Source organism: Lipophrys pholis, assembly GCF_963383615.2.
Source record: "Lipophrys pholis genome assembly, chromosome: 5".
Taxonomy (NCBI): Eukaryota; Metazoa; Chordata; class Actinopteri; order Blenniiformes; family Blenniidae; genus Lipophrys; species Lipophrys pholis.
The window spans coordinates 1649889-1675285 of record NC_137628.1 but is presented as its reverse complement, the minus strand read 5'-3'; the positions used below and the strand labels follow the sequence as shown (position 1 = coordinate 1675285).

Below are 25397 nucleotides of genomic sequence, written 5' to 3'. Positions count from 1 at the left end.
GCCTCCGTGTGACTTTGACAGCAGCATCGTGTTCTGGTCTGACGCCGTTTGAACAGTTGGTGCAGATTTAAAAAAAAAAAAAAGACCTCCACGTTTGGAGGATCTTTAATTTGGCTGCATACATTGTTCTCTCCGTTTTGACGGCCTCTCGGGTCCTGCTGCTGGGAGAGAACCGCAGCATCACGCCTCCTTCACAGCAGGACGCCGTTTCACAAACACGAGCTTTGTTCTTCCGATCGCGGCGCAGCGTCTCCACACGGCAGCGGAACATCCGGCGATGCTTACATGTAACATCTGAGCCACTGAGGGTGACACGAGGACTGCACAATATATCACAATACAAACATATATAATCAATATAGATTCATCACAGCCGATGCATGTGAGCCAAGAGAAAGAGGAAGACGTAAGAACGCTTCATCATCTTGTATCCATCATAAATGGTGTTGGTACTGCAGAAAACAACAACAACTACATTATCGTATGTCCAAAGCACTGCGTTATGGGACTGCAATAAAACACATATGCACTCGTCGATCAGTCAAATGATTTTAAAGACTGAATTTCTTCCAGTAACCTTAAACCGAACAACGATAATGAGTAAGGCTCTCATTTGAATAGTAACTGAGTTACAGTAGAAGAGGTGGAATCAAATAAGCTTCTGACGTCCAGACGTGATAAATCATTGTGTTGTGAATGAGTTTATATTCAGTGTATAGCTGGAGGGATGTGGTTATATAATACATGAACTGCATTTAAAATGTGCAGATATGTAAATATCTTAAAATATGATGTTCATTAAACTGACGCTGGATATGAGCTTAACCGTAGTTTGTGTGGGATTTTATAGTACTGGTGAGATTTACACTATGAAAACCGACACTTACATGTCTTCTAACAAAATTATACTTATTGAAAACAAAGGATACAATGGAACGTTTTTGTTATAAGGAAACAATAAAAAAAGATGATCATAAAATATTTCATATGATGTGTTTATAAAACTGAAGAGGGAAAGAAAACTTTACTTCGTTGTGTAACCTGTTAGAAAGAGAAGTAAGCAGTATCCACATATTTTAAATTCCTGCCCCTTTTTAACTTCAGACTACTTCCATAATGTAAGTATTGATGTTTTAGATGTGTATATAGTTTATATCCCTATACAATCCTTTACAGTTGTAGAGTTATATATATATATGTTGTACACACATGTATACATACACATAATTACACACACATTTGTAAAATGTACAAAGAAAAAGTAGATTAATATTAGTTCTGATGATTATTTATGACCGTAGATCAGTGATTTTCAACCAGTGTGCCGTGGCACACTAGTGTGCCGTGAGAGATCGTCAGGTGTGCCGTGGGAAATTATCTAATATCACCTAATTAACCATTGTCGGGTGTCTGTGCTGTAATAAAGTGTGGCAGATAATGTAATACTCTTCTATTTCAGTGGGTGGCAGCAGAGGGCGATACATGCCTGTAAAGACAATAGAGTTAGCGCTGCGCGACACGTGACAGTGACAGTGACAGTTTGGGATCACAGCAAGACGAGGCGAGAAAGTGACAGTGATGGAGAAGGGAAAATGCAAATGAACTGGGTCCTGGACAAAATTCTGACCCAGATGAAGGCCCTAGTATGAGTGGTCGACAAAAGAAAAAAGACAAGACGGTGAGCTCGAAGCAATACAGCGAAAGCTATCTTTCATTTGGATTTACTTTCACCGGGGATGCGACAGCACCGACTCCGCTGTGCTTGGTGTGTGGTGAGAAGCTATCCAATAGCGCCATGGTGCCAAGCAAGCTGAAACGCCATCTCCAAACGAAACAAACCTTCCGTTCAAAACAAGCCGATGGACTAGTTTGTACGCTTACGTACAAACAACGAGAAACAGGCAACTTTTCTGAGAAAAACCACAAAGGTAAACGAGAGAGCCCTCAAAGCTAGCTGCCTTGTTGCTGAACTCATAGCTAAATCAAAAAAGTCCCCCCACTGTGGCAGAAACATTAATCCTGCCAGCTTGTAAAGCCATTGTAAATGAGATGCTCGGCCCTGACGCGGCCAAAGAGAGAGCTAAAGTGCCTCTCTCAGATAACACAATTGCCAGACGTATTGATGGCATGTCTGCGGACATCGAAACTGTTGTTTTGGAAAAGATGCGCGTCAGTAAGAAATTTTCTTTGCAACTTGATGAGTCGACGGATATTAGTGGACATTGTCAGCTCTTGGCCAACGTGCGTTTTGTGGATGGAGAAGCCATTAGAGAAAACTTCCTATTTTGCAAGGCACTGCCAGAAAAATCATGAGGAGAGGAAATATTCCGGGTCACGTCGGAATATCTTGACAAAAGCGGGCTTACGTGGGAGAACTGCACAGGAGTCTGCACTGATGGAGCCGCAGCCACGGTCGGGCGCTTCAAAGGCTCCGTAAGTAGAGTCAAAGAAAGAAACCCAGATGTGATGGTTACGCACTGTGTTTTGCACCGTGAGGCCCTCGTTGCAAAGACCTTACCAGCAGCTCTAGCTCCTGTGTTGGATGATGTAGTGAACTTTGTGAAGACGCGACCTTTGAAATGTCGCTTATTTGCGTCTTTGTGTGAGGAAATGGGAGCGGAACATAAAGTCTTACTGCTCCACACGGAGGTCCGGTGGCTGTCATTCGGCAAAGTGATGGCCCGTGTGCACGAGCTGCGAGAGGAACTTAAAGTATTTCTGACAAATGAGAGGTCTGATTACTCAAAGCTGCTTGCAAGTAATGAGTGGTGTGCAAAGCTGGCATACCTGGCTGATATATTTCATCATCTGAATGAACTGAACACACGGATGCAAGGCCGAAATGAAAACCTGCTTTCAAGCACTGATAAAATGAATGGGTTCTGTTTAAAGGTGCAGCTCTGGCAACAACATGTGCAGCTCTGGCAACAACATGTGCAGCTCTGGCAACAACATGTGCAGCTCTGGCAACAACATGTGCAGCTCTGGCAACAACATGTGCAGCTCTGGCAACCTGGAGATGTTCCCACTCACCGAGAAACTGCATGATGGCAACACTGCTGCAATGTGCCAGGTGATTGGCACACATTTGAAAACTCCTGAGGAGAAGTTGTCATTTTATTTCTCTTCAGCCTTCACAGAATGCCTTGACTGGGTTAGGGACCCGTTGACTGGGTTAGGGACCCGTTGACTGGGTTAGGGACCCGTACAGCTCAGCACCCGTTGCTGGACAGGACCTGACTTTAAAGGAGCAGGAGGAACTCATTGAACTGAAACAAGATGGTGGTTTAAAGCTAAACTTTGCTGATCTTCCCTTGGACAGTTTTTGGTTATCTGTTGCCAAGGAGTTCCCCGTTCTGGCCAACAAAGCTATTTTGACATTGCTGCCGTTTTCAACCACATATCTATGTGAGCTGAGCTTCTCAAGCTTGACTGCGATAAAAACTAAAAACAGAGAGAGACTGAGAGCTGTTGAGGAAGAGCTTCTTGTGTCTCTCTACCATTCCTGCCGGGATATCCATTTTGTGTTCATCGAAACAGGCCCAGGTTTCACACTAAGTGAGTATAAATACATTTAGAAACTATATTATTAACTATATGTATTATATGTACTGTGTTAGAGTGTCATTTTGGTTGGTGGTGTGCCCCAGGATTTTGTAAATGTAAACAATGTGCCGCGGCTCAAAAAACGTTGCCAATCACTGCCGTAGATGACCGGTAATAGTTTCTTCTTCAGGTTGTTTCCTCCTTTTTCAAGTGAAAAGACAAAACTTCTGTTGTGTCCTGGGACTCTGTTTACACGCCAACAGAGCTGCGAGTCTCTGAAAACACAACCCCAAGGTGGAACTTCTTGAAAACACTCATTTCTGTGTGAGCCGGTGAAAACAATACTTTCTGGAAACACCCAGACTTCGTCTCTTTGCTGACAGTGAAAAACGTTCCTGGTCACCATGGCTGTAGCAAATAGTTCCTCTGCACGTGCTCAGTAGATATACAATAATAACAGTAATAGAAATGTTATTTTATGAGACATTTAATGACAAATAAAGTTATTCTATTCAATCTGTCATCTGTCCAATAGAATGTCCAAGTTCTCCCGTTGTTAGAAGTCTATAGCGGATTTTTCTCGGCAGCATGTGTGTCTGGTTTCCTTGCTAAAACCAGCAACAGCACCAACTAGTGGCCCAACATGAAAACTACATCGTTCTCGGTGTTTCTGCTATTTCCATGGAGAAGGACATCTTTTTCAAATCGTTGTCATGTAAATGACACGTTATTCTCATTTTGTTTTACCTGTGCTGTTGTAATTTTGGACATGTGGCGGGTCTGGAACCTCCACCCACAGCTTTAGCACCGCCTCCATGGAGCGCAGTGAAGTTTACTTTAGTGACGACGTCATAAAGTTTCTAGAACCTCGACTTGACGTCTGTTTTGTTTTTGTTGATTCTGTGCAGCCAGAGTCTGACAGTTTTTCTAATAAACTGAACTGTTGCCCGTCAGTGGCGATTAAAAGCAGCATAAATGGTTTTTATTGTCCCGTCTCCCACATTGTCCATGTATACTGCACCCTGCCTGCTGCCCCAGTGCATGCTGGGACTCCTGACAGCGTCAGTGGGACAGGAAGTTGATATCTGTTATGACGGCGCCAAGTGAGTCGTAATAGTTTTAACAACAGCTTGGATTAGAATTGTTAAATGTTTTATTTCTAAACACGTAAAAGACTGATTTGAGAAAAAAAGAGGCTGAACTGAAGTGATCCTCCTCCTCCTCCTCTTCCTCCTCCTCCTCCTCTTCCTCCTCCTCTTCCTCCTCCTCCTCCTCTTCCTCCTCCTCTTCCTATCCTTCCTTCCCCGGGCTCTTCTGAGTGTTTCTACCACTAGGCTGTGCTGTGCTTCTGCTCTTCGTCATGTTTTCAAACACACACACACACACACACACACACACACACACACACACACACACACACACACACACACACACACACACACACACACACACACACACACACTTCAAACTCAGTTTTCTACCAGGGGAGCTGCAGCAGCCGTGGTTAAATCATCTCCTCCAGTGTGTGTGTGTGTGTGTGTGTGTGTGTGTGTGTGTGTGTGTGTGTGTGTGTGTGTGTGTGTGTGTGTGTGTGTGTGTGTGTGTGTGTGTGTGTGTGTGTGTGTGTGTGTGTGTGTGTGTTTGATTATTTCATCAAAGTGTGGTGTGTTTCAGCGGGTGGGATGAAGAGGGACTCTCACCTTCCTCCATTCAATCACTGCAACCTCTGTTTTTCTTCGTCTCCTGCGTCTGATTCGTTCTGCCCTCTCTCTGCTCATCGATCCAGCTGTGGCCAGAGAGCACCAAGTGGACGGCACTCTGTCGGGGGGCGTGGAGCAGTGAGCCCCCCACCCCCCCACCCCCACCCCCCCCCCGGCCGGGTAAAAGCACAGTCAGGCTACTGAGATATCAACACTGGCGGAGTTACGTAACAGTCCAGTCGTTTGAAGTTTGACGATGAAATTTTCAACATTTGTGCTTCAGATGATCAAAGCTGTGAACGGCAGCGGAGCGGACTCGGGTCGGACCAGAGCCTGAAAAGACACATCAGTCTCACACATACAGTTTTATCCACCTCCTAGAACTGGGGTGTGACTTGTGGGAGTTGGGTTGTTTCCTCCAGTGTTTGAGTTGAAATCAGTGGAGTTGAAAAGCACACTTCCTGCTCCCGGTACGATGGTGGTGGTGGGGGGGGGGGGGGTTGTGAACATCACAGGAACCAGGTTACCATGGCAACAGCTTATGTCTCTGTTCTTCATACCTGTAGAAAATCTGCAGACTCTAAAGATCACGATCAGCTTAGTGTGACATCGAAGCCTCTTTATCATTTCTCTGTTAACTAAGAAGTCAAACAACAAACTAACAACACACTCGACCGCGGTGTCGCTGACTTCTGAACGTGCTGCCGTGGCGCCACCTGCTGTTTGAAAGTGGATTAAACTTTCAGGATTTCTTCTCTTTTTTAACTTTAAGCTTTGCACATTACGTGGATTAAGGGCCTTAATCTTAATCTTGTTTACACAACAAGGATAATGAGTGAAACCTTCATACCGGTAACATCCTCCTTCCTCCTCTTCATATCTGTAGAAAAAAATGTGAACAGCTCAACATGCAAGTCTACAGTGAATGTAACGGACAGTTTGTCCTCTGGACCTCTGAGATGCGAGGAAGCAAAGCCTCCTGAACCTGCTGCAGGTTTCATCTGGTGACTGTTGGTTCGATCTCTTCCATTCTCCTCACGCTGCAGTCAGCCCTCTCCTGCATTTTGTTTGCCTCGGTTTTCCTCTTCCAATTTTCAACCATCTGTGTCTTTAATTTGGCAGCGAATTACAAGGACTGGAGTTCTAAGTGCTGATTAGGCTGTTTGCCTCATCTGCTTCATCTGAATTCACGGAAAACAGAAAGTGGAGTCACACGCGACATATTTAATCTTTAAAGCAAAGTCATTTGTTCCGTGTTGATCTGATCCTCTCTGATTGGCCTTCAGAGCCTCATATTTAGACAAAAGCTCCTCTTTCTGAGCTGTGGGAGGGCTGCGGCATGAAAATACACTTTGCTGGTAGATTTTGCTTTTCAAAGTGACACAGTGGCAGACAAAGCAGCCCACGCCAAACACCTCCTCTTCCACCGCTTTGCTTTGGCTCCTGTAGTTTCAAGCTGTCGTGCTCTTCAAGCAGCGCTTCACTTTTCCTCCTTCAAGTCTTTTAATTGCCTCCGTGGTGTCTGTGTGGCAGCCTGTGCTGCGGCGGCCGTCCGGGTCGCTGCCCGGGTCGAAGCTGCAGCGAAACATAGTTTTTACTCCTTTGAACTCTGGCTTACACTTTTCCCTTCCTCCTCTTCCTCCTCTTCCTCCTCTTCCACCTGGTGTCAAATCCTGTTTCTCCTCCTCCTCCGCCTCCTCCTCTTCCTCCACCTCCTCTGCTCCTCTGAGGAGGCGCAGCTCAAACGTTGACAGCCGGTGCACATCTGTGCAGGAACGTTATGCGACTTCTGGAAAAACTGCAGCAGGGGAATTAAGTTGATTAAACACTGAAATCCTCCAAATTTTCAGTTAGTAACAATTATAAAAATCACACTGCAGCTGGAACTAGTGTGTGTGTGTGTGTGTGTGTGTGTGTGTGTGTGTGTGTGTGTGTGTGTGTGTGTGTGTGTGTGTGTGTGTGTGTGTGTGTGTGTGTGTGTGTGTGTGTGTGTGTGTGTGTGTGTGTGTGTGTGTGTGTGTGTGTGTGTGTGTGTGTGTGTGTGTGTTATAAGGACCTGTAATTGTCTTCACCTCGCTCTCGTCTCTTTTTACAGGATTTAATTCTCCTGCCACGACAGTTTTCTATAAAATTGGGTTTTTTGACCTCTGCGTAGTCTCAGAAGTTGATTCCCTAACTTTGTCCCTTTAAGTGACTTTTTTTCTTTCCCAACCTTCACCTCGCTACGCAGCACTGTGGTAGAACTCAATCATTCGATATATAGCTTTACCACACCTGGATGATTATGACTCTGTGAGTCTAAACTGAGGGCAAAGACCACCCAGTGTGACGGACAAATGCCTGCATGGCAGAGCCAGGTGAAGCTCTGCTGACGGAGGTGAAGACGGAGACATTTACAGGTCACACACATGCACAGTGCACGTTCTAGTTCATGCACCTTCAAATCTACACAAAGTAAACTTTCGACTAAACCAGTGCAAAACTTCTGAAGCTCCACCTGATGTAGTTTGACCTCCATCAGGTCGCACAACGAGCAGTTTTTAGTTGGATTGTTATTCAGAGCGCAAACAGAAGATCAAGAAAACATCAAAAAAAATCTAATCTTACACACATGAATCCCGAGTCTCTGATCTGATCCATTTCTTTGGGATTACGTCTGCTGCATTTCCATTTCCACAAGCTGCTGTTCATATTTAACCAGACTTCCTTTCTTTCTCTCTCTCCGTGTCGTATTTGACTTTTTATTGTTGATTCATATTGTTTCCCTGATATTTGTTCTCATTTGCCGCCCAAACGTCAATTATTTAGATTTTTGGTGTTGAGCGGGACATACAAGCTTAATCACAGAGTAGAAATGTAGAAATGTAGCACATCTAACACGAATACTGCCTACAGAGGATTAGTTTAACCACCTTGACTGCTTTTGTTCATATTAATATATGTTTAAAAAGATCAGAAGTGAGATTTTATTCCAAAAGATTTCCAGGAAGCTACTTTCAGTTATTTTTGAAGAAGTGTTAGAGAACCACCGACGGTGTTTGGCCTTCGTAATGACATTTATTGGACTGAAGATAGTTAAAAATCCTCCTGGAGGGAAAAGTGTCTTCAGAACACGCAAAAAGAAAAACCACTTGTGAGAAAACAGGTTATCGGGTCTCGGGGTTATCGGGTCGCTGGGGTTATCGGGTCGCTGGGGTTATCGGGTCGCTGGGGTTATCAGGTCGCTGGGGTTATCAGGTCGCTGGGTTATCAGGTCGCTGGGGTTATCGGGTCTCAGGGTTATCAGGTCGCTGGGGTTATCGGGTCTCAGGGTTATCAGGTCGCGGGGTTATCAGGTCGCTGGGGTTATCGGGTCTCAGGGTTATCAGGTCGCGGGGTTATCAGGTCGCTGGGGTTATCGGGTCTCAGGGTTATCAGGTCTCAGGGATATCAGGTCGCTGGGGTTATCGGGTCTCAGGGTTATCAGGTCGCGGGGTTATCAGGTCGCTGGGGTTATCGGGTCTCAGGGTTATCAGGTCGCGGGGTTATCAGGTCGCTGGGGTTATCGGGTCTCAGGGTTATCAGGTCTCAGGGATATCAGGTCGCTGGGGTTATCGGGTCTCAGGGTTATCAGGTCGCGGGGTTATCGGGTCTCAGGGTTATCAGGTCGCTGGGGTTATCGGGTCTCAGGGTTATCAGGTCGCTGGGGTTATCGGGTCTCAGGGTTATCAGGTCGCGGGGTTATCAGGTCGCTGGGGTTATCGGGTCTCAGGGTTATCAGGTCGCGGGGTTATCAGGTCGCTGGGGTTATCGGGTCTCAGGGTTATCAGGTCTCAGGGATATCAGGTCGCTGGGGTTATCGGGTCTCAGGGTTATCAGGTCGCTGGGGTTATTGGGTCTCAGGGTTATCAGGTCGCGGGGTTATCAGGTCGCTGGGGTTATCGGGTCTCAGGGTTATCAGGTCTCAGGGATATCAGGTCGCTGGGGTTATCGGGTCTCAGGGTTATCAGGTCGCGGGGTTATCGGGTCTCAGGGTTATCAGGTCGCTGGGGTTATCGGGTCGCTGGGGTTATCAGGTCGCTGGGGTTATCGGGTCTCAGGGTTATCAGGTCGCTGGGGTTATCGGGTCTCAGGGTTATCAGGTCGCGGGGTTATCGGGTCTCAGGGTTATCAGGTCGCTGGGGTTATCGGGTCGCGGGGTTATCAGGTCGCTGGGGTTATTGGGTCTCAGGGTTATCAGGTCGCGGGGTTATCAGGTCGCTGGGGTTATCGGGTCTCAGGGTTATCAGGTCTCAGGGATATCAGGTCGCTGGGGTTATCGGGTCTCAGGGTTATCAGGTCGCGGGGTTATCGGGTCTCAGGGTTATCAGGTCGCTGGGGTTATCGGGTCGCTGGGGTTATCAGGTCGCTGGGGTTATCGGGTCTCAGGGTTATCAGGTCGCTGGGGTTATCGGGTCTCAGGGTTATCAGGTCGCGGGGTTATCGGGTCTCAGGGTTATCAGGTCGCTGGGGTTATCGGGTCGCGGGGTTTTCTGGTTGAGAGGCTTGGCCATGACATCATCGTTTTCAGCGATGTGCGTCTGGTCCGTTCACGCGTCAAAGCCGAGGCGGCCGTTTAGAAAAACGAAACAAAAAAACTTTCCAGGTTCCCAGAACGCCGCGCTGTGTAGATGATTGGACAAAGTTGATGGTTACATGAAACGGCGTTGCCGTGGTGACGGGGCCTCAGTTACTATCTTGACTTTGTTCCTGTGTATTTGTACAGAATAGAGTGTGTGTGTGTGTGTGTGTGTGTGTGTGTGTGTGTGTGTGTGTGTGTGTGTGTGTGTGTGTGTGTGTGTGTGTGTGTGTGTGTGTGTGTGTGTGTGTGTGTGTGTGTGTGTGTGTGTGTGTTAATGACAACACAATACTTCTACATACCATCAGCATTACTTTTACTCATATCATAGTGATATTTTGGCGGCTCCTCCTCTGGTGACGCCGCGCCCCCCTAATCATTATAAACTCTTCAGGTCATCAGCAGGTTTCAGGATCCCAGCTTCAGAGTTTCAGCCTCGCTTCATCATTTCCTTCAAGTTTAAAAATCAGTTGTTGTTTTTAATAAGAGCAGGAATGTTGAACACTGGAAACAGGAGAAAACTACCGGAAGCCTAGAACCGCCAGAAGGTTCTGTTTAAAACAAGGAAAGTTTTTCCTCTTTCTTTAATACTCTTATACAATATTCGTGTTGCTGAAACGCTTCACCTGAAAATATGTTGTTTTTTTAAGAAGTCTTTGTGTTTTTCTGAAGCTCTACGACCGAGAATATTAAACGATTTTGCTGTTTGTCAAGAGGAATCCAATGTTCCTGCTATTTTAAACTCTCGATTAGTTTCACCCTAGTTTTTATATTCAGGTATTTTTCTCTTATTACATTCTGAATCAAATATTCACCTAAACCTGATTTTTGTTTAATATATATATCTTTCCATTTTATTCATGATGTGTGACAATAAAGACACAATAAAGCAGCTGAGTGAAAAATAATAAACATATTTGGTTTGGAGGGAAATAAAACCTCCTTCTAATTTAAAACCTTATTTTTCTCCTGATAAGAATCCAGTGGATTTAGTTTAGTTTTCCTATTGGGGAAGAATTCTTTTTTTTATTTTGACCTTTTTTTAAATTCAATTATCTTTTTTATTTAATTTCAAAAATTAAGTTAAATTTTTACTTTTTTTTAATATTGGTTGTTTTTTTTCTTCTTCACATTTTGTTTCATTCCAGCAGAATTTCAAAGCTTTTTTCTCGGTTTTTTAAACTATGATGATGAATCAAATACTCAAAGTGCGAGAAAAGTAAAAACTAAATTAAAAAGCCTCATTAAAAACGTGTTAATCCATCAGGAATGTTTTGTTTTTCATTTATTAGTTGATTAATACTTTTCTTTGGATTAACATCTGTTGTTGTCGCTGCGGCTCAAAAGTCTTTTTCCTCCTTTTTCTTTCCTGTTTGGTGAAAAAAAATCTTTTCCTTCAAAATAAAACCTGTCAGATTCAAAGAGACAAAGTTGAATGAAATGAGATGACATCATGGTGGAGCTCTGCAGTGCAGCAGAGTCTTCCAGCACACACACACACACACACACACACACACACACACACACACACACACACACACACACACACACACACACACACACACACACACACACACACACACACACACACACACGGGGGCTCAGAGTAATTCTCACCCTCCCTCACACCATTAAATTCTCACACTCCGTCTGACTCGCCGCCTGAACATGCGACGGAGGTAAAAGGAAAGGAGACACCTGTCTCGCCTCGTCCCGCGCCACGGTGACCGTGACGCCGAGACACGGGAATTCTACCGTCTGATCTCTGTTAGAGCGTTTCTGTCGTTTTCTCCTTCCGTCCGTCGAGGTGCCTCCTCTGTTAATCTGCTAGTCTGATCACCGGAGCTCCCGTTAATCTGGAAGTTGTTGATCGTGAGGTCGCGATGACGGAAACAGGCAGCAGGAGAAATGAGAGAAATGAGACTCTGTTGAACTCGAGCTGCAGGAGGAGGAGGAGGAGGAGGAGGAGGAGGAGGAGGAGGAGGAGGAGGAGGAGGAGGAGGAGGAGGAGGAGGAGGCGGCTCGCCGGCTAATTTCTACATGAGCACACAGATTATATTTTGTTCTTCATCTTTTATTGATGAAGAGACTCTTGTTGGTTAAGATGTTTTCTTCCAGAGCTCTGCTCGACATTCACGGGTCACTTTCTACCGTCAGCTTCATCATCATCATCATCATCATCATCATCTTCTCCCTGTGGGAACGGCTGTGAGCTTCACAGAGCTGTGGGGATTACTGCTACTTAATCCCAGTTACTAGTTTGAAGAACTGACTTTTACCTGGAGATTTATCAGGTTCACCAGTTAGAGGAGGAATATGGTCTATAATCTGGATTTTAGAGGATGAAGATGCTCTATAATTTGGATGTTAGAGGAGGAAAATGCACTATAATCCAAATGTTGGTGGAGGAAAATGCTCTTTAATCTGGATATTAAAGGAGGAATATGCTCTATAATCTGGATTTTAGAGGATGAAGATGCTCTATAATCCAGATGTTAGTGGGGGAAGATGCTCTATAATCTAGATGTTAGAGAAGGAATGTGCTCTATAATCTGGATGTTAGTGGGGAAAAGATGCTCTATAATCTGGATGTTATGTGAGGAAGATGCTCTATATTCTGGATGTTGGTGGGGGAAGATGCTCTATAATCTGGATGTTAGTGGAGGAAGATGCTCTATAATCTTGATGTTAGAGGAGGAAGATGCTCTATAACCTGGATGTTAGTGGGGGCAGATGCTCTATAATCTGGATGTTAGTGGGGAAGATGCTCTATAATCTGGATGTTAGTGGGGGAAGATGCTCTATAATCTGGATGTTAGAGGATGGAGATGCTTTATAATCCGGATGTTAGTGGGGGAAGATGCTCTATAATCTGGATGTTAAAGAAGGAATGTGCTCTATAATCTGGATGTTAGTGGAAGAAGATGCTCTATAATCTGGATGTTATGTGAGGAAGATGCTCTATAATCTGGATGTTAGTGGGGGAGATGCTCTATATTCTGGATGTTAGTGAGGAAGATGCTCTATAACCTGGATGTTAGTGGGGGCAGATGCTCTATAATCTGGATGTTAGTGTAGGAAGATGCTCTATAATCTGGATGTTAGTGGATGAAGATGCTCTATATTCTGGATGTTAGTGGGGGCAGATGCTCTATAATCCAGATGTTAGTGGAGGAAGATGCTCTATCTGAATTTCATCTCTTGAAAGAAGCAGATTGATGAACAATTAATGACAAAAAGAAGAAACAGATAAACCCATCATGTGTTCGGCTGTTAGATGATTTAAAAAGATTTATGAGGAAGTTTGTTTTCAAACATTTTCCTTCGACATCATGGACCTTGATACCCTCCAGTTACACACACACACACACACACACACACACACACACACACACACACACACACACACACACACACACACACACACACACACACACACACACACACACACACACACACACACACACACACACACACACACACACCCTCAGCAGTGTGTGAGGAGCTCTAATGAACAGCAGTGGAGCTGAAAGCTAATCTTCTTCAGCCTAATGTTTCCTGACAAACTGACTCGTGTCCCCGTCGGACGGCCTCAGCTGGAATCAGCTGCTCTGTCTGTCGCCTCATTGAGGGGAAACTCAACGTAAAGAGTGGCGGCCGTGTGCCGATGAAACTCACCCACCGTGTGGTAACTTCCCGAAGTGTCAGAAGTTAAAGTCACAAACAGAAACAAACCGTTGGTTCTGCTCCTGGGAATGAAGCCGTCGGCTTTTAGAGGAGCGTCTTTCACGAATGAGGAAAAAACGGCTCCAATCATCCGATGGAGCCGTTCAACTGCTTCCTGTTTACCGTTGTTTAGCTTCGGGTTGCAGGTTCCCGGATTCGTGAGGTGAGGTGAAAAGTCAATGCATCCCAGGAAAAACACCGACTACCTACAGGAAATAAAATACATAAAAAAAAACAACAAACAAACTCTTATTTCCAGGAAAAACATGCAAACTCAGGAACACAGGAAACCCCACGCAGGTCTTCTACTACTGTTTACTGTTCAGCATCACCACGTCTGTACACTATTACTGTAAATAATACTGTTGGCATGTAGAAGTATTGTGTTGTCATTAATACACACACACACACACACACACACACACACACACACACACACACACCACCAATAATGTAGTATACTCCCACACTATGGGGAGCATTTTGGGGTTCCGTGTCTTGCTCAAGGACACTTCAACACGTGGATAAATATTATTGTGAAAGTCAAACAGGATGTATTTGCATTCCGACGCTGTTCATGAATCTTTTTTACTCCTTTTTTTTTTAAATCCGTGTCTTTGTGCAGCTTCAGTTTGGAAACGTGTTTTACATCTGCTGATTTCATCCGTTCAGTGTTTATATGGACACAAATACTTTTTGTTGGCCGTGTCAGTTTAATTCAGAAGGGACCGCTACGTACGTCAGAATAAAGCTGTACATACCGTCTGTGAACACTAGATGTCACTGTATGACAACAGAAAGCTGCTACAGCACCACAGATAAACTTCCATCACTGCTGGATTCGACTGAGCAAGAAAAAGGTCCACGTCAGTATTTAACGTAAAAATAGAAGACAGAAGTGTGAGGAACTTGTGGGGGGGGGGTTGGAGAAAAGCAGAGAACCTTTGACCGTGATACAGAAAGAATGCTAATCGTGGAATAAAAGCTGAGGAACAAATTGACAGAAGGTTCTGGAACGGTGAGACTGGACCAGAATGATCAACGTGTAAATCGTGACATGGAGAATAAATGTTCTAATACTGAACACCAGGGAGATTTAAATACATTTTTCACTGCTTCATTTTAAAAAAAAACATTTTTTTTTACCAGGTCGGACTTCTAGTCTGGAAATCAGGGTAATCAGAAAGAAAGCCTGACCGCTGCTGAGTGGACGGTTCTGATCCGACCTGGTCGAGTCAACAAACGACTTTCTTTCTAAACGAAAGAGCAGTGGAGGAAAGTACAAATAACAACAACACCAAAAAAAAAGAAATCTTGAGTACTTCTATGGTTGTGTTGGAACCTCCCCGGTACAGAGTATAAAACAGGCCTCCGTAGTTTCTCCTGTTTCATGCAGAACCACGTTAAAACAGTCTCCCTGCAGAGTCCTGCTGCTGCAAACATCCTGCCTCCCGTCCAGCAGGGAGCTCTGGATGTCGGATGTTTACCACGTCCCCGCTAAGAGGGGATAAATGTGGCTCACGCTCCGGTTTCTATTATAGGTTTCCATACAACCCCCCCCCCCCCCCCCCCCCCCCCCCCCCCCCCCCACCACCACCACCACCACCTCCGCCCATGTCTCTGACTGGAGACGTGGAAAAGCTCCTCGGCTCCTCAGCTGTGCTCGCAGATTGAAGAAACAGATGGAATTTCAATGTGAGTGACAGGCAGCGGGAAGCCTGCACACAGAATAGAACAGGGTGGAGGAGTGGAGGAGTGGAGGAGTGGAGGAGTGGAGGAGTGGAGGAGTGGAGGCACACGAATGATGCTGATTCTGTCTGTGCTTATTGAAGCTCCGGATAAATCTGAGGAAGAATTCCTGCTTTTATTATTATTTCTGTTTGAGTTTAGTGCTGCACTCTGCCGATGAAGCCCCCCGCAGGCCGTGACGAAATAAAGGTTCTTCTTTAGGGGTGTGTGTGTGTGTGTGTGTGTGTGTGTGTGTGTGTGTGTGTGTGTGTGTGTGTGTGTGTGTGTGTGTCATCCATCCATCCATCTCCACCCCCTCCTCCACCTCCACCGCTCCAACTGAATAATTCAGAGCTGCTGTAGTTTTGTCACCTCTGCAGTAAAACACACACACACACACACACACACACACACACACACACACACACACACACACACACACACACACACACACACACGCACCTTAACGAGTTTCAATAGCTGATTATGAGTTACTCAGTTATAGTTATCGCAGTTAGTTACTTTTCTCTGTTATCACTGCTTCCATGAGCTGAACTGGTTAACACTTATTGATCGTGATTGAAACTAGTTAATTGACTGCAGCTACTAGTTACAACATATCAATACCCACTTGTTGGAAGAAGTAGTAACTTTATTTATTTCCCAGCGGAGTATTGACTCTGTAACGAGGAACTTCCTTACTTTTTAAATAACTGGGATCAAGCAGAGCTTCAGGGGCGGGGCTTCGGGGGCGGGGCTTCGGGGGCGGGGCTTCGGGGGCGGAGCTTCAGGGGGCGGGGCTTCGGGGGTGGGGGTGGGGGGGGGCTTCAGGGGCCGGGCTCCAGGGGAGTTCTCGAGGCGAGGCCTAAAGGGGAGTAGTGGCGTGACTTCAGGCGCAAGGGGGTGGAGTTTAGTACTACTAATAAGTTATGAATAATAATAATGATAATAATGAAAATTGTAATGATAATTACAATAATAAATTCTCATTTTGTCCTTGGACTACAGAGTTTAACTTTAAGTTTGAGAAACTTAAAAAACAAAGGTAAGGCTGTGTGATTTCTTCTCCCAGATGTGCTGACTTCAGGTTTTGTTTGGAAGTTGCTGCAATAAATTTGCGAGTCATTACGTCTGGCGCTTTAGTTTAATTTGATCATTATTTGTCTTCGTTCGTCCCGTTCAAATCAAGAAAGTATCATTAAGCAAAGTGTAAAATCTGCTGAAGACGGCAGAACATTTACATATTAGTTAACAGGAAGCTGTGTATTTGTGACTTGAGTCTCTTCCTTCCTCTGATCGCCCCTTTACTGCTGATGCTTTTAAATATAAATGTGTTTCTTAGCACACAGTAGATTTTTCTTTTAATGTCTCTGGCTCCGTCAGTCAAATGCAGCAGTGATGGAGGTTTTTCTGTGGTGCTGTAGCAGCTTTCTGTTGTCATACAGTGACATCTAGTGGTAGCACGGAATACACTGTATATTTAAAGATAGGTCACTTCTGAATATATCTCATATGACGAGTCAACAACTAAAAAAATATGACTTATTGTCAGAAAAATAGTTCCATTAGAAATGTACTGATCACTTTGGAGAAATAATAATAATAATAATAATAATAATATCTCTTTTCTCGAGGTGGCTCTAAGCGCATAGTGAAACCTTTATTCAGTCACACCGGTGGAGGGAAACTACGCTGTAGCCACAGCTGCTCTGGGGCTGCTGCTCTGGGGCTGCTGACTGACACGTGGCTGCCAATATGCACCTACGTACCTCCACCTGCTCCGACCACCACAACATTCATGCACCATTCGCACGAGGCAATGTGGGCAAAGTGCCTTGCCCAAGGACACAACAACAACGACTGAGATAAAGCGGGACAGAAATGTCTTTGTTGGTAGTTGGTAGTTGGTAGTTCTCAGCTGATTCGTTGCTGCTTTTTCTTGTTGTCAACATTTTTATAAATCTGTTACTTTAGGAAGAACTAACATCCACGTTATAGAGCATCTTCCTCTTCTACTATCCAGATTATAGAGCACCTTCCTCCTCTACTGTCCATATTACAGGACAGTAGAGGAGGAAAGTGCTCCTCTACTGTTCTATAATATGGACTCTTCCTCCTCTACCGTCCAGATTATAGAGCACCTTCGTCCTCTACCGTCCAGATTATAGAGCATCTTCCGCACTAACAGCCAGATTATAAAGCATCATCCTCCTCTAACATTCAGATTATAGAGCGTCGTCCTCCTCTAACATCCAGATTATAGAGCGCCTTCCCCTCTAACATCCAGATTATAGAGCGCCTTCCCCGCTAACATCCAGATTATAGCGCATCTTCCTCCCCTACCATCCAGATTATATAGCGTCTTCCCCTATAACATCCCAATTATAGAGCATCGTCCTCATCTAACATCCAGATTATAGAGCGCCATCCCCTCTAACATCCAGATTATAGAGCACCTTCCTACCCTACATCCAGATTATAGAGCGTCTTCCCCTCCAACATCCAGATTATAGAGCATCTTCCCCTCCACCACCCAGATTATAGAGCACCTTCCCCTCTAACATCCAGATTATAGAGCATCTTCATCCTCTAACATCCAGATCATAGAGTGTCTTCCTCCTCTAACATCCAGATTATAGAGTGTCTTCCTTCTCTAACATCCAGATTATAGAGCATCTTCCTCCCACTAAGACAGGACACACTGAGTGAGAACATTTGAAGTAACATGCTTATTTAAATGTTTTTCTTTTTGAAGCAAGTCGTAGTTTAACTGACTCTACAATTAAAGAAGTAACCAGTCACCAGTAACCAGTCACCAGTAACCAGTAACCAGTTGTGATCAGGTGCTGAATGTCATTAATTTGCATTAACTTTGAGAAACGACAGTAATAACTGAGTGAGACGATTCAATATTTAGAAACAGGTGTGATAGTTACACTTCTTAAGTAATAACTAGATTTTTCTTCTGCCAACATTTGACTTTCAGTCGCTCCTGAAACGTTTCCTCTGTTTTCTTGCACTTCTCCCCACATCTCCCCCACATCTCCCCCACATCTCCCCCACATCTCCCCCACATCTCCCCCACATCTCCCCCACTTCTCCCCCACATCTCCCCCACATCTCCCCCACATCTCCCCCACTTCTCCCCCACATCTCCCCCACTTCTCCCCCACATCTCCCCCACATCTCCCCCACTTCTCCCCCACATCTCCCCCACTTCTCCCCCACATCAGCTGTTCAATGTCGGGTCAATCGACTGCAGTCACACGGCACTTTTATACCTCTGAGGCCTCAGAGCACTTAAAGAGAACAAGCTGATCTCAAATCTGACAAACATCATAAATCACAGTGTGAGACGGTCGGAAACTTTCCAGAGGTGCAAAGTAACAGAGCGCAGAAATACTAGTTTATATAGTAGGAGGTGTTCTGTCCCGTCTGGACTGTGCAGTGTGTGTTTACTCTTTTAACACAGATCCTTCCTTCTCATTGTTGCTATTTTCAACCACAAACATCGATTTCAGTTTAAATCAACTGCAAATGAACCCCCCCCCCCCCTCTCTCCCTCCACCACCTCCACCTCCATCACCTCCACCTGCGCAACGTGCGCAAATATAAACTGGATTTGATTGAAACATATTTCTGGAGCTATTAAACTGTAAATTAAAGAAAATGTAACGCTAAACAGCACGTTGTGTTGATTTACATTAAAAAAACAACAACCACTGGCCACACTTAAAAGGCTTTCACCAGCTCACGTGAACTCAAACGTTTTTATCACCATCATCGGTAACCTCACGGAACCTGGAGTGTTTTCACTGCTTCACATTCACCCATTCAGACACACACTCCCACGCCCACCGTCGCTCTGGGCGAAGGCTTCCAGACGAGCTGCTCAACCTCCGTTTTCATTCAGTGTTTCACAGCAACGTTTCCACTCACGGAGCCTGGAATCGAACCTGCAGCACATTTGGATGTTGATCCAGGAAGTGCTGTGCGGCATCAGAGGCTGCGTGTGAGTTCACTCCTATTTGATCTTATCTCCTCTCTGGAGTCCTGCCGGTCCGGTCCACACCAGGGATCGTATGATGAGAATGAGACCAGGAACGATGCGGAGCTCCTGACAGACGTTTCATTGCTGCTGAGGAACGGACCCGACCAGCGTCCAGAGCGGACCGACTGACGCTGGAGCTTCAGCGTTTCAGTGTGAAGTCTTTACTCCCGGCAGAGCAGCTCGGTCATGCAGGTTAAGAAGGAGTTTCGTGTGTTTTTTGTTGTTTTGCAGATGCAGAACCAGACCCAACTCCTAAACCGCTGAACTTACAGGCTCTGTTTACACAAAAATGCCTCATTTTTGTTCCTGAGAAGTTTCTCGTTTACACGGCAACGTTTTGAAAACTGTCAGTTTCCGTGGAAACGACAAAAACCCTGAAATCTGACTCATTTTCATTTTGGGCCACGAGTTGGTGCTGTTGGTTGTTTTTGTAAATGAAACCACACACGTGCAGCAGAGAACAGTCCGCTATGAGCATTAACACTGGGAGAACACAGCAAACGAAGTGTGTCACTCAGGACCGGCAGCGTAGGAAGACCAGTTTAGAGTTTTAAAAGTGTGTGAGCGAGCCTGAAGCAGGTCAGTGTCACAGTCATCGTACACTTATATATATAAATATTGACAGGCATAGTACAAGGGGTATGTACAGTCATTGACTAACCTTTTGTTTTTATCAATATACGTATATAAATTCAGACATACGATGAAATTAACTGCCCCCCATCCCACCCCACTCAAACACACACTCTTTTATTGGGGATAGATCCTGAGGAACACTTTGTCAGTTATGTTTGGATGAACAAGTCTTACAATCTTCTTATATTATTGGAAAGTTGTTATGTCATGAGCAGTCAATAGGTTGTTGGTTCAGTGAGCTTGAAGGGAACGTTAACGTGTCAGGAGAAAAGAAGGAACCAACAGCAGGTGAAGACTGACGGCGACTCCACCCGGAGCTCCTCTTCAGGCACCGACTGTCTGACATTCTGCTGCTGAAGCCACTGGACCTGGACCTCCATGGAGGAGGAGCTGGAAGCAGACAGAGGAACTGCCCCGGGGTAGTTACCTGGCGGTGGGGGGGGGCAGAAAACTCAGAGAGATTAAGTTGGTGGATCTGGATAAAAAGGATTTGATTGAAGAGAACCAGGTGAGGGAAGGTGATTTCCAGGGAGAGAAAGAATTAAAAGTGATTTGGGAGAGGAAGGATGGATGAAGAGGAGGGAAGCAGACGGGCGTAGCTGCAGGGCTTAAAGGCCTTCGGGTGGAGCGGCTGGAGGATGAAGACCTGCCCCAGGCCACTGGACCGGAGCTGTGTGTGTGTGTGTGTGTGTGTGTGTGTGTGTGTGTGTGTGTGTGTGTGTGTGTGTGTGTGTGTGTGTGTGTGTGTGTGTGTGTGTGTGTGTGTGTGTGTGTGTTAGAGCGCCCTGCAGAGAGTCAGCCCTGCACATCTGCTCCAAAGTTTCACCAGAAGAAACCCGTCCTGAGCTCATTTCAACTTTCTGTCCTCACGCTTCGTCTCCACCAGGTCAAACTGTCCAAATCCTCCAAACCAGAGTTGCAGACGTCCTTTATCGCCTCTTTTAGGAATGTTTTTTTTTAAAGTTCACGCAGCCTAATTAACTTTCTGGTGAATAAATATTGCAGCAGCTTTGGCCTTTACGCGCTCCGGGCGACCTGCAGTCAAAACCGTCATCCAGCTGTTGGAGAAAATTAGTGACGAGTAAAGTTTCCTGCGTGGCGGTGACGTCTCGTCCGTAAACTAAAGATCAATGATCAGGGTCAGAACTCGTGACCGTAAACTAAAGATCAATGATCAGGGTCAGGACTCGTGACCGTAAACTAAAGATCAATGATCAGGGTCAGGACTCGTGACCGTAAACTAAAGATCAATGATCAGGGTCAGGGTCAGGACTCGTCTGTAAACTAAAGATCAATGATCAGGGTCAGGACTCGTCTGTAAACTAAAGATCAATGATCAGGGTCAGGGTCAGGACTCGTCCGTAAACTAAAGATCAATGATCAGGGTCAGGACTCGTCCGTAAACTAAAGATCAATGATCAGGGTCATCAGGGTCAGGACTCGTCCGTAAACTAAAGATCATTGATCAGGGTCAGTCTCTTTGGGCTTTAGGGGATTTTATGTGGAGCTCCTTGTAGCAAAGCAATATGTAATAACGTTCAACTCAATATGTAATAAACTTTGCCACATTTTGTAATAACTTGTTACATATTGGAACAGTTATTACAAAATGCGGGTGTGTAGAGCTGCATTATGTAGTAACGAGTAATAATGTAATATGTATTTGGAAAAGTCTGCTGCATTTTTTTTAATAAACATTGTCGTATTTTGTAATAACTTATTAAATATTGCAACAGTTATTACATATGGGTGTGCTACTTTCTTTTTTTTTTAAAAAGTAACAATTTCGGTTCTTTATGCAATAAATAACCAAAATTGATGCCTTAATTAGAAAATCCATCGCACCATCAGAATAACATTAAGCTTTACAGCTGAATTAGAATTTATTTAAAAAACAAACTGCTAGGATGTTTTACTGCTCAGGCCTAAATCAAACAAACGGAATTGTATTGATTATAATGGAGGACGTGTTCACAAGCTAGAAACAAAAGCTAAACTAATTAATTATTATAAAAATAAATGTATGGGTGCACTGACACATAAACACATGCAATCTGCATTATGGTATGTAATTATTATATATGATACAAAGCATAAAAACACAATAACAAACATTTATTCCTTTATTACATATTTCACTATTATTACATAATGCGGCTCTACACACCTGCATTTTGTGAGATTATGATTATAATTAATTAAATGTGTTCACTGTGGTTTACAGCTTCCTGTTTGTTAGTGTGTCCGTGTTCATATGTTCTAATCAGACATTTCCTCAGCTGACTCACTGCGTCTTTTATTATCAGACTCAACTATGGTGGAAAACTGTCGCATGGCCGTGATGAATGGATCGAATAGAAAAACTCAACTTTTTCACGTGTTTATCATCATGTGTGTTAAATAGCAACAATTTTTCAAACGTCAAACACATCCAGGTTCTTCTAGAGGAATTGAGAATAACTGACAGAGATATTATAGACTATGATCCATCCCTCTATATATATATATATATATATATATAGAAGATACAAATGAATGTATTGAAATGTATTCGCTGTCAGACAGACAGCTATGTGTTTGGGAACCACAGAAATTAAATCCTTTCTTCTCTTCATATCTGTAGAACAGCTTCGGACACTTAAGCTTGTTGCCTTCTAACTGAAAATACATTTTCAAAATTGTTAGCTAAAAGTTCATTTAAATAACCATAAATCAGTAGATTTGACACCAAGACCAACATTTAGCATCACAGCAGCAGAAATCACAAGACATGTTTCCTGATATCCTGATATTTTCTCTTCTATCGACTCGAAAATAAAGTCATGATGACGTGTCTCATGTTGATTCAGCGCCGACCAAATGCATCCTTCAAGGTTTAATTCAAGGTAACAAAAAACTTGCAAGAGGAGTTAAAATCCTCTCCTGTTGTTTGTTAAATCTGATCTGTGTGTGTGTTTTATTCATACCACCATGTAAAGGAGCCGTCATAACACTTCTCACACGCCAAAGCAGGAAGCGCGTCTCTTGTTAACAACTGCAGGAATGACATGTTTCTCACACTAATTCACATCCCCACAGGCACCTTGTATCAGCAGAGGCAGAGAGGAAACCGTCAAGGAGCTGAGGCACAAAGTCTGTGGGAAACCACACACACACACACACACACACACACACACACACACACACACACACACACACACACACACACACGCACGCACAATAATGAAGTCAAGCAGCTTCAGTGAATCAAAGCATCGATCAGGAGCTGGTGGGGGTAACTTCTGTTTGAAGGAGGCAGCAAAGAAAAGATTCATCAAATAATCCAACTGAGCAACAGTTCTTCTCATTTCTTGGCCCTCGTGACCGTTAATACGTCCTTGGCTCAGAGATTCACTTCTATCCGTCTTCCAAGGGCAACAAGCTGATTGTGAATTTGTTTTTGACACTGGAGTCTGAATGAAAGCAGAGCTCGAACAGAATATTACGAATGGAACAACTACATTCCAATAATCAAACGTTAAGGTTGTGCCAGATAAACAAAAAGCTCACAGCTTTCCCAGTATCGCCACCTTTACCCTCCAGGAATCTCATATTTCTGTGTTTCCGACTGACAGTATTTTGCATATAAACACTCTGAGGCTCTAATCGGCGCAGTAACGATCCTCAGTACTGTAACATAAGAGATCTTTTGACCAATAGTGCATCTATTGATTAAAAAACAGCCCAAATCTACCACAGTTTACAGTTGCAGTACATTATTGAGATCATTGTCACTGGAAGTAGCATGTGTATTTAGAGCGCTGGTCTCAAACCCCACAACTTGATATATATATATAACTCACTTTGGAAACCGTTTTCATGAAGATTCCTCTCACAACTTGTGCAATGTGAATCATTAAAATCAATGACAATGACAGGAAAAAAGCCGGAAAATTAAAAATGAAGAAGTTGTAATGTTCGCAAAAGATTTGCACAAATAGTCAAAAAAACCAAAATGTGAGTATAAATGCTGTTACCTTTATTACCAAGACGTTTCTTGTATTGAAGAATGAATAATTCTACTGTTTTGTATCATCAAACTGTATTTTTAATTGAAATCAAAGAACCGTTTTTTTTAGAAGAAAATGCACCTTTTATTTTGGTTTACTACTGAAACGACGAGGAGCCGATCCAACGAGGCGACAGTGACCCGAGGCCTGGATTGAGTTTTAGAGTATTAGAGTAGTAGTGGTGTTAGAGCTGTTAGTGTATTAGAGTAGATTTGGACCTCACTATTAGAAGTGAGCACAAAGGAGTAAACACACTCAGACCTCGTTTACAAAACCTTTTTAAGTGAAAACACTTTTTTTTGTTTCATTTCCGAAAAGTTTTGCATTTACATTGCAGCGTTTTTGAAGATAATGTCTATTTCCATGGCAAGAGCAGAAACACTAAAAACGATGTAGCTTTCATGTCTGACCACTAGTTGGTGCTGTTGTTTGTTTAAAGGTTTTCAGCGGCTCCGAGCGCCGTTGTCGTGTGAACAGAAGCTTTGCGTTCTCCCTTGAAAACGTGATGTTAACGGGGCCTCGGTGTTTCTGTGGGTCTTCACTAAACAGGAGTTCAGTGAAGGAGTAACAGTCTGGACCGTGTCATCCATAAAATCTATGTTTGTGCTTCAACGAGACAAAGTGTAGCTTCAGATTCCCTCTGGCCGTGTTTGTGGCCTGTTGCTTCCCACCTCTGCAAGGTTGCTCCTCGGTTTCTGTCCGTCTCGCGCTGATTCACGTTGCTCGTCAGATTCGGCAGCGAACAGCAGCGATCAGCTTGTTCTCTTTAAAGTCGGCATCAAGGAGCTTCATTTTAATTTCAGACTTCACAGGAAGGCGTCGGCCGCGTGAGAGCGTTCCTGTAAACCTTCTGATCACAGCTGCTCCCGACAACTTGTTAAAAGTGGATTCTCTGCATCTCACTTTCTTTCTTTCTTTCTTTCTTTCTTCCTTCCCGTCCTCCTGTCCTCCTCTCTCACAGGCTGACTGCCGCTCCAGAGAATACCTCCGTACACACTTCCCAGCTGCAGACGCCTAAAATCAGACGTGAGGTAAGCGACAGAATGTTTCCTCACCTGTGAGTTCTCACACTCTGACGTGTTCACACGCTTTCTTTCTCTGGAGTAATTTGGAGCCTTGAAATAGAATGAAATTCTTACAAGCTGCAGAAAAGTGACTCATCGAGGAGTTTCCTCAAAACCTGAAGATCAGCGAGCTGAAGTCTCATTCCGAGCTGGAGTGTTTCTTCTTAAGTTCTTGCAAAATGACCAAAATCACACTTATTTTACAATTTACGTGTTAAAAATGCCTTCAAAGTAAAATGTTCCTGGTGGTTTCAATGAGAAAGAGTCATTTAGTCTAAAAAGGGAAAATGCTCGGAGAAC

The 25397-nt window shown here is 44.2% G+C and overlaps 1 protein-coding gene across 6 annotated transcripts in view; it reads left to right on the top strand.

Moving 5' to 3' along the window:
- The window catches only part of LOC308110032 (endonuclease V-like), an 80410-nt gene that overhangs the window by 17902 nt on the left and 37111 nt on the right, over positions 1-25397 (top strand). For all 6 annotated transcript variants that reach the window (XM_080464043.1, XM_080464045.1, XM_080464041.1 and 3 more), the window contains one exon: positions 24995-25064. In XM_080464043.1, the coding sequence (XP_080320169.1) occupies positions 24995-25051 (57 nt within the window). In that variant the 3' untranslated portion in view covers positions 25052-25064. The remainder of the gene's footprint in view (positions 1-24994; positions 25065-25397) is intronic.